Source organism: Merops nubicus, unplaced genomic scaffold (genome assembly GCF_000691845.1).
Source record: "Merops nubicus isolate BGI_N331 unplaced genomic scaffold, ASM69184v1 scaffold23998, whole genome shotgun sequence".
NCBI classification, from domain to species: domain Eukaryota; kingdom Metazoa; phylum Chordata; class Aves; order Coraciiformes; family Meropidae; genus Merops; species Merops nubicus.
This window is the reverse complement of record NW_008623991.1, coordinates 7,563-17,811: the sequence shown is the minus strand read 5'-3', so window position 1 is coordinate 17,811 and position 10,249 is coordinate 7,563. Positions and strand designations below refer to the sequence as shown.

The window sequence follows — 10,249 nt, the reverse complement described above, 5'->3', positions numbered from 1 at the left end:
AAGCTCAGAGAAGTAGCTAAATGCTAGCTAGATGCTCCAGCTTCATCCGCAGCAAACAAGGTGCTCCAGTTTTGGAGTTCTGTTTGTTTTGTCTGTTGTTTGTTTGTGGGTTTTTTGTTTGTTTGTTGTGTTTTGGGTTTGAGCACATTGCTAATACAAATGTGTTCATACACCTCTAAATAAAACATGTGGTGAATGACAAGTAACCACCAGAATTCAAAATTCATAGGACAAGAATTATACAGAAACAGTTTTCATAGATACAAAATAAATTACTAAGGCAAAAATGGAGGCACACTGGGTTAGCTCATAGGCATTGCTGGTATCTCATGTGCAAGCTACAAAAACCTCTCTCCATCTACCCATCATACTGTTACTGCCCTTTACCCGCATTACATCATCCACATTACTCTGACAAAGTGACGACTCCTCCCAGGGAGATCCAGTGTAGCCACACTTAGTAGAAACTTGAGCTTCCCACTTTAAGTGGCATACACAAAAAGCAGGACAGTAACTGTGGAAAAGAGGGAATGAAAGCCTTCCCAGGTAATCAGGCCAAACATACACTGAAGACACAGCTCCAAGTACATAAAAGGCTATAGGCAGGAGTCCAGTATTTTATTTTTTCACTTGGTAACTTCTACTTTTTGCTTGAAGAATCTCCAATACAAGAAACATTTTTTCTGCAGCTCAACAAGTCAGTTCTCCCAAGAATACGTGCACTGCCACTATCTGCCATTACAGACTGCATTTAAAAGGAACAAACAGCAGCCCATCAAGAATTATCTGTAAACCATGACTGCAGTGTAGACACATTTAATTACATTCTAGCAATTCTTTAATCAATATTTCTGCTAACACAAATAAGTCAAGCCATCCCTCTGTAATCAAGCAACCTCACATCACCAGAGGTGAAACAGAATGACAGATTAGTAAACACCTCTGGGAAAAACAGCTTTAACAAGCCTTTTGGAGGAAATCACAGCAGTAAAAAGCTGTTCCAAAAGAAATCCAGCTTTTCTTTATAAAATTCTCCAGGAATCAGACAAATTCCAATTCTTTGTTTATATTCCATATGACGTTACAGGACAACACAATCATGTATTCATCCTAGAACACTTATTAAACTACCACAAAACACCAGGAGAATGTCAATATATGGAACATCAGTGTGTTTAAAAATAGTTAGGCATCTTTAAAATAATTTCTTCTCTTCCCATTCCGTGCTAACAGTTTGAGTTTCCTTTTCATCTTTTTTTCCCCCCACTGGAGCTTGACCTGTTTCAGTGTAACACTCCATTAGAGAGTATTTTGCAACATGTATCAGCTGAACTTCAGTCCAAATCAAACTTAGAAGAACAAACTACGGAGAAGAGTCACAATAAACCTGAACCTAACGGTGCAAGAGTCAAAAAGTGAACACATAAGAGAACTACCTGCTTGGGGCAATGAGACGGTTATTTACTAATTACCTTGGAGTTACATCATCTACATGAAACACTCTCTCATCTTCATTCTTCAATCTCTCCTTTCTTCTTCTTTCTATATCATGCCGTAGATCATTTGGATCTTCTAACACTCTCATAATGTTCTAGTTGCGAGGAAGGGTTAAAGTCAAGTTAGCTAGTGACAACTGAACACTGACATGGTCCTGTCCTTCAGGAGCTGATCTGGTATCATAACCTTACCAACACAGCTCTATTATCTGTACACAGGACAGATGCACATCAACCCAAGGATCCAAACTCCAAAAGAATAACAAAAAGTAACTAAGAGAATCATCATTCTGTGATTCTATGAAAAGCAGTCCCAAACAACTGCCCTCTCTGCCTTTTTACAAGTTTCCAAACAACTGTAAACAGAGCAGCAGCATTCTGCATGGAATTGCAAAGACAAAAGCATTCACAAATTCCAGTAAATCTTAAGAAGTTCTGCTATTCTTAATTAAGTTGAATCTCTGCACACTTATACTACAGAAAAAAAAAGGTAACTAGATCACAGTAAGCATGGCTTGAAAGGGGAAGACAGAAAATCTCATGTCCCTGGATGAAAGCATGGGTTAAAATAGCATTCTCCGGAATGATGTGGATGCCAGGCCACACTAATATTACAGTCCAACAAATATTAAGGCTGTTCCTAATCTCAGAGGGGAAAGTAAGAGCCACATGTCAGTCACCTGCTCGGTATATACATTATTTAAAAACAGGTGAGCAAGCAACAGGAATAACCACACTCCAGCTACTCTGGAGAACCTATCTACATTTTGCTCATCAGTCAACACGGTATACTTGCGCCATTGTGACTTCTGTAAATATGCTCAAGTGTGAATTGTTTTCAAAAGAGTCAGAATTACTGATGGTCTTCAAAGTGTGTAAAAATTATACTGATAGCAAGGGGAAAATGTTTTTCACATCTATATAATTTTAACTTGCTGTTTGTCAAAGAAAGCAAACAATATACCTGGGGAGATTCAGATGGCACAGTTCGTTTGTTCTGAAGTTCTGCTAGAGACATGTCAATCCTCCTGGAACACAGAAACAGTATATAAAAAGAAAAGCTACCACAAAAAAAACAGAAAAAAAAAAAAAAAACCACATTACTGCCCAGCTATACAATTCTTTACAGGCTATGGGCAGCTAGTTTAGAGTCAGTGACAACACACTTTACATTGTATCAAGTCTACTGAACATTAACTACCTTAATGCAAATAAACTAAGCCAAAAAGCATATCAACTACCTGTGAATTTCTGGATCCAAATGTATTTTAGCTTCATTCATATTTGCAATAGGTTTATCCTGAATTTTTGAGAATCTTTCATGGAGAGTTATGTCAGAAGATGTAAAATAATTTGCTGTGAAGAGATTAAATACAGGAATGCTTACTTGTAGTAGTTGAAAGGTACAGTGAGAAATTGTATCTTTCAGAAGATTAACTTTTAAGGACACCAAGGTAACTTCTAAGATTAACTTTCAAACTATCTCCAGTTGCAGTTTAGAATACACAAACAAAAGATTAGGCCAGCCAACCTCAACATTCTTCTTATTTAATAAGATTAAGCCCAACAGAAAGTTAACTATTTGTCAGCTCTGTTATGGTAGTACTCAAATGAACAGAATTTATAAAGTTCAGCACTGAACATGATGCAGCAGTCTACAATACTCTGAAAAATTAAAGGAATTGTATATAACTAGGAAATTGTGACTACTGCAAAGCTCCTTTTTTTGTTCTCATTCCTAAACAAACAGGCTATTCTTAAATGCTAGCATAAAATCCTTCCAACCTTAACAGCCCACAATAATGCCTCTTATTACAGATAGAGATCATCTTCTCTACAGTCATCCTCCACCCAGCTACTTCAATTCCTCAATCTATACTTTCCTTAAACATTACACAATGAAGCAAAAATACAAATTAAGCCAAAGGCAAACCCCTGAGATTTACAAGAACAGCATATCTAATTCACTAGATTTGGTTTTAATAAGTATAAATACATAAACTTATACATATACCCCAAATATTACAGCCACCTTTAACTTGATGGATAATTGTGATTATTTCCTGAGTAAATTCTCTTGATGGGTCATTTTCAACATTTTGTGTTACAGATTCCATGTGCTCAAACACCGGATGAAAATTTTCGTTTTTCCTGCCCACAGCAACCAGATCATGTGACATCTGTCGCTCTGTAGTATGACTAGAGGCAGTCCTAGAACAAAAATTTGCAGGTATTCACTTTAAAAGAATTCACTGTATCTGAAAACTTCAAATAGATGAGTAGAACAAAGCAATAAATTAAGAAGTTCGTTTTAGGAATAAATGTGATGAAATCAAAATCTCATTTTGTTCCTTTTTTTTAAATTAAAAAACTCAAAGCTTTAAGGAAGAAAAGCTGCAGTACAAAGAGATGGCTACACTCTCACAAACCTTTGCTTCAGTGAAGTACATAATACAAAATTTGTGAATTAGATTATCAAATAAAACAGGCAAATGAAGATGCTGATACACTTCTTCCGTGTAATTCTGGAAGGTAATTGTATGTGTCTCTTCGTTTTTAAGGAGCTATCAGATAATTTTCAAGAACAGTTCAGAGATGTAAAAATCCCACGGTATCTTTGGGAACCAAATCATCATTTGAGCCTAGTGAAACAGCTGTCAGGTGGCAGTATGCCAATTTAAGAATGTGTGGTGCATTTTTGTCAAGTTTTACTCATTCTACATATGTTTACACCCCAAATGGTTGCATTGCTGCTTAAAAATTATTTTGACAAGGAAGCTAACACTTCAAAAATCCTACTGTTCCTATTGCAAGGAAACCGCTTGTCTTTTGGAAAGATAAATTGAGGACTCAAAAAGCCCATATAAAAGCTTTTTGGATAGACTCTGTTCACTGTGCATTCTTCAAAGTGATTACGTCTGCCTATCCTGTATTTAAAGCAAACGACTAGATTTCATACCAAAATTCTATCAGAAATAGCCTCTAGCAGGTGCCAGAAATCATATATTTGACCCCACTAAACTGGAAATCTATGCATGCAAGAAGGAATTCAATCAATCTCAATTGATGATGATCTGAATTATCCACCTGCTTCCCAAGTTTAAAGAAAGTATTATTCTCAGCTGGGTCCTTTCAAATCAGATTAAATGCCTAAGTGCAAAGCACGAATATTTCCAGTCACCAGCTTCCACAAAATTAGTGCTCTCATCTTTAAAAAAAACCAATAAAATATTTAGAACTTTTGGCTGCAGAAGCAAGCCTTCCACACACAATGTGAGCTCAGATCAATGTAGTGGTTTCTTCAGTCTGCAAATCATTCCCATGTCCATCATGCATGACTTTCAAAAACAGCAAGAGGCTACTTGATATAGGAATCTTCCTGCGGACTTGCAATAAAACCCAACAATAGTTAAGTTAATTGTCTTAAATTATTATTCTGGAAGTTAAATGTTTGTCCCAGCCAGGGGTGGGGGCATTACTGCATTACCCTGCTGCCCTTTCATCACTCTTTAATATTAGCTCCTTACCTGCAGACAGTAACTTATCTGTGTAACTCTCCACTGTACTATGTGTTTCTGAAATATGGGAAACGTGGAAAAAATTGATACAGATGTTTTCTTTGGGACAAGAGGCAAAACACCTCTTAAAATGCAGGCTGATAGTTTTCTAAGGGAAGGTAATCGCTTCCAAAAGGGATTACTGCCATTATATGACATTTCTTGCCTGCAACAGCAAAGCAGCAAACCAGAAAAGCCTGCAAAAAACTATATAAATCAAGCTGCTTACTCCCTACCGTGTAACCATCACCTAGATTTTCATAACATTAGCACTTTTTTCCCCAATTCAGCTGGCACTGAGAATGCTAGAGGCACTCACAAGTACGACACAGAAGATAGACAGAAGCAGACTACTGCTTTTCAGTTCTGATGCTTCAACAGATTGCCACTTCATTTGTACAACAATAAATAACATAACCTAGGGATCTCTAATTTTTTTGACACTTATTGAACTTGAAATTGAACACCTGAATGTGTGCCTGAGGTTTATGTAATTTCTTATAAAAAAAACTTAATTTTAAATGAGGGATTACTCAGTCAAAAAAAAATGCCATCATATTCCAGAAGAATGCACAGGACTACGCTTTTCTGCCTTTTTTTTTTAAACTTATCTAACATCTACTTATCATAAGCAACTTTTAACTGCAGGTTTGTACCAGGCGTATTTGCTCCTTGCACCTCCTACTACATGCCCATGAAGTGAACTAGGGGATTTTTTTTTTGGCTTCTTTTTTTTAGTGGAGGTAGGCTGTAAGTTTCCAGTCTGGGCAAGTTAAGAAAATAAAATTTTCAAGGTACAACCTTAGTTTGTCCTGGTTACCTCTTACAGAACCTGTGCTTTCCTCCATTATTCATAAACTGTAAAGAGACTGGAAGAAAGAAGAGGTGAGGGGAAACCAATACCTGTACTTGGTCACCATTTTCTTCATATCCACTTTGATGGTGAGGTGTTCCCTCCTACAGTTGACATCTGACATTTTCCCATCTGAAACAGTATGACTTGAATCACGCTGGCTATCGGAGGAATCTACTTTTTTCCTGAATTCCCCTTCCTTCCTTACTCTTTCCTTCGGTTTGTTTTTAAAAGATCTCAGATCAACATCCATTTTGGAAGAGTTAACGCAAGCATCGCAGCCCTTCTTGGAGCTGTACTTCGCAGGTACTTCGACAGGCCCTTCTCCAGGCCATCTGGCTCTTCCACCGCTGAAGTGCTCTGACTCTTTGCCGTTCCGGGCACCCCTGGAAGACCCGTACTTCTGCTCTTCCTGCTTCGCGTGCTTCTGAGCTCTGTCGTCCGCGAAAGGCTGCTCCCCATCCGGATGCCTGCGCCGCTTGTGACTGTACTCGTAGGCTACCTTGGTGACAGAGCCCTCCAAGTACTCCCTTTCAGCTGGCCGGTGGGACTGGGCACCCGGATCTCTTTGCTCCTCCTTTTCCTGGTAGGGTGGAAAAGAACGTTCTTGCTTCCACTTGGAATTCCTTGCCACTTCTCCATCGTCATACCTCTCCATGTCTTTAGCCCTTTTAGCCGTGTGCCCATATTCTCTGTAATCGTGATCTTGAGGATACCTGTGTTGACATAAAGCAATTTACACTTGCACTAGAGAAGAAAGTGAGAACTTATATGTGCAGAATGTTGGACAGCAGAATGCGTGGCAAGTTAACCCATAATCCCTCACGCCAAGGTACAGATGTGCAGGGGCTCCTAAGAGGGAAACATTATCCCTTCATACTCTAGCCATCAATATGATTTACTTAAAAGACAAATACTTCACTACTACCAGTCGCCCATAATTAAACTACAAAGTGGCCAACGTGTTTCAAGGTGGGTATCTTCAACTATAATGAAAACAGACTTTCACTTGAGGCTTTACACCACAATACCCAGGTTTTAATTATTTTATTCCTATACCTCTTCTGTAAAGAGCTCCTTGCCGTAAATTCATCAGCAAGTCTTCTGGGTGACTGACCGTACTTCTCTTCATGCAACCTCTGGTGCCTCAAGTCATCTTCGTGCCATTTTCTTTCAAGTTTACATGAAGGCCCTAACGGTCTATGAAAAGGTTTCATCCCTTTTTCATTTCCAGTGTCTTCGTAGTGCTCAAACATGTATCTGTCTTCCATTTTGTGCTGGTAAAAGGAACGATCATGTTCTTTATATGGTATTTCTGAGTATTTTGGTGGTAACTGGCATCTCCTATTGCTTTCAGTTCTTTCAGATGAGAATGTTCTGTAGGGCTTATGACTGTAAGTATCTTCCATGGGAATTCTTTTCAGGTTTGGTGAAGGTGACCTGCGTTCATATAGTCTCTGGTGGTTATTTCCATGAGGTGCAAACCTGGAATTGCTTTGTCCATATTTTTCATCTTCTGCTCTCCAAGGCAGAGGCTTCTTTGGGTCCTTACGAAAGCTTTTATATTCACAGTCATAATTAACATGAGCATGCCTTTGCCTGTGGTGCTCTGGACTCCTAAACGCTGGCGATAAGGACCTAAAGTAAAAATAAAAATTCATTTTCATCAAATTCCATAAAATAAAATCAATATCCTAATGAGAATACCTATTCCCTAAGGAAGTATAGTTTAGTATACAATTTTAATTAAATAGTAAAAAAAATTAAATCCAAGATATTCCAAGTGTCATTTCCCTGCCTAGAGTACCAGACTTACTTTTACTCCATTTTAAATTTTCATAGTAAAAATACCCACTCAAAATACTAGTAAGTCAATCATTTTTCTCTCTTCACAGTTTTTCATTGAAAACTAAAATTAATTTCATATCTAAGAAGTTTCTACTACATTGAACACAACTGTTAGACACTTTTCCACATTTCCCAAGCATTCCCTATCTTTCAATGCCAAGAGACAAAAGGGGAAGGAAAAAAGTATACAAGGAAATGCCAAAAAAAAGATAAAAAACCTTTCCAGGTTTTCTTTTCATGCCAAAACACCACCCTGAACTGACTGAAAACATGGTAAAATGCCACACAGGTAGGCTTTTTCCTGCAGAAAAGAGTTTGAGAAAGACATTTTGGTCTTTTTGTGTAATTGTGTGCACATGTCCATATACGTATGCATATGCACTTCTGCACTTATTGCAGCTTTTGCTATTTAAGATTCAGTTGCTAAAGATCCACTTGATTGTATCACTCAGCTTTGCATGTTCACCTGTAGTTACAGAAACAAAAGCAAACTGTTAAGAGCTTTAGCCACAATCTCCTTAAATCAAGAAAAAACAGCACAGTCCACTAACAAGACCCAGAAAGTAATCCCAGATTTAACAGTTCTCCTTTGTATTCAAGTATTCAATGTATGTTCATTAAAACATCAGAAAAATAGAAGTTGAAGAAATTCAAGAAGTCACTTCCTTCACACACACACAGCAAATGACTATTGGCATAACTATTTGCTCCATTTCTGCAAATGAGTTCAAACTGAGAACCACAGGCTAATTAATCTGTTACCCATACTGCTGCTGCCCCACGGTGTCCTGGTTAAAGCCTGCATTTTAATGAGAGCTGGGGAATTCCGTCCTACCCTTCACTCAAAGGACCTACTCGCAACTGTCAATCTAGCACAGAAGTAGATGGGATTTCTCTTTTTAAAAAGGAAACCAATCTACACTCATTTTTCTGTATTATGTAACAAACTCCCCTGGTCTTGGTCATCACGACTTAGTCTGTTTAGGAAAGCAACCCAAAAATCACCAAAAAAAGTGGTCATATTACATGCTAATAGCTCTTGAAGGCTTAAAATTGTATTCCACCCTCCTGGTTTTAACATTTCAAATGGGTATTGCAAGTCCTAAATGGCTAATGGCATGAAGTACTCAGGTGACATACACCGGTGATGTGCAGCTAGGTGAGAGGACAAAAAGCAGGACACCCACTTCCACATTTTCAGTTTATGCTGCAAGGCATATCTAACTGTGCTGAAGATCAATCTGCAGATCAGCCCCAAAGGCTCAAAAAGCCTGAGGTATTTGAACTAAGATATTCTGGGGTTTTAACAACCAATCTGGACCTCCCTGTGGGCTGAGAGGCAAAACAGGAGTGAGCTACAGACACTGAGTGCACCAGGTGGTGCTTGAGTAAAAACAACTAACTAGTTTGGTTCTTGGGTTTTGTGCTTCAGGTAGCTCCAAGTCCTAACACAAACAATCTGAACAACATTTTTGGCAGACAACATAACCTTCACACCTCCAGTTTAAGAAAAATACCAAACAGTAAAGTCACAATAATAAAAAAAAAAAAAAAAAAAAAAAAAAAAAAAAAAAAAAAAAACACACCAACAAAACAACGTTGCAGAAGGTGTTCAATTTGGAAAACTAATTATAATTTGTGAAATACACTTTACAAATTGCAATTCTGGATGCAGCTTTCTTTCCCTTACACAGCTTTTAAGTCCTAATTATAAATCCTTATAGAGAGCTACATTTCAGAGCACAAGTTATAGATAAATATTTACCTTGGCTTCCATCGTGGTGATCTTGATCTAGATCTTGTCATCTTCTCTCAGGTGTTTATATTACTTTCTAGAAGCTGTAAAAATTATAAGATTTACTAGTCAGATAACAGATTCACACTACAAATTGCAACAGTGACAGTTGTTTTCAGCAAGTGTAGTATTAGATTCTTCAAAGTTGGGGCAAGGTGTATTTTTGGGCTGTTTTATTTTTACCTCTAAATCCCATTAAGGGAAGTAACTTTTTTTCCTGACTGCTCATCTCATAACACAGTTTATTTTCTTTATAGAAAGATTTAAATATTTGACCATTGTTCCCATTTTCCTCTCCATTTTGTAATGCTGTCTATTCACTCTGGTTTAAAGTATTAATAATCTCATGAGCAAGCTGCAGGAACTGAGAAAATTCCTGTCACTGTTAGGATGTATTGAATGCTACAGGTGATGGGAGAGGGGAAAGACAGCCAGCTTCAAAACTAAGTTTACAAAGAAAAATGTTTTTGTATTGAGTTACATCCTGAACTTTGTATATACTAAATATTAAATTTGTAACACACACTGGCATTTTAATTTGGTCACAGACCTATTGTTACAGACTAAATGCTCCATCAAGTCTTAACTGCTGTATCATCACATACTTAAGAGATCTTAAGTGTGAGAAAAATAGCAGTGGAATCTACCCTTCTTGCTCTTCTTTGCAAAAAGGTACTAGAAACTTGGAAAACAAGGGACA

General features: G+C 37.7%; 1 protein-coding gene across 1 annotated transcript; it reads right to left on the bottom strand.

Moving 5' to 3' along the window:
- Nucleotides 1-1,468: 1,468 nt before the first annotated feature.
- LOC103777714 (chromosome unknown open reading frame, human CXorf23) lies at nt 1,469-9,560 on the bottom strand. Its single transcript, XM_008945273.1, has 7 exons — nt 9,520-9,560; nt 6,966-7,544; nt 5,957-6,622; nt 3,529-3,707; nt 2,738-2,852; nt 2,461-2,524; nt 1,469-1,591 (listed from the first exon to the last, which is right to left on the bottom strand). The coding sequence occupies exons 1-7, from the start codon at nt 9,558-9,560 to the stop codon at nt 1,469-1,471; spliced, it is 1,767 nt and encodes a 588-aa protein (XP_008943521.1).
- Between the last annotated feature and the right edge of the window lie 689 nt (nt 9,561-10,249).

Coding starts and splice junctions, on each gene's coding strand:
- LOC103777714 (XM_008945273.1), bottom strand. CDS start 9,560: ATGACAAGATCTAGATCAAGATCACCACGATGGAAGCCAAG. Junction 6,623..6,965: donor AGGAGCTCTTTACAGAAGAG/GTATAGGAATAA, acceptor ATGTCAACACAG/GTATCCTCAAGATCACGATT. Junction 3,708..5,956: donor AAAATGGTGACCAAGTACAG/GTATTGGTTTCC, acceptor TTTTTGTTCTAG/GACTGCCTCTAGTCATACTA.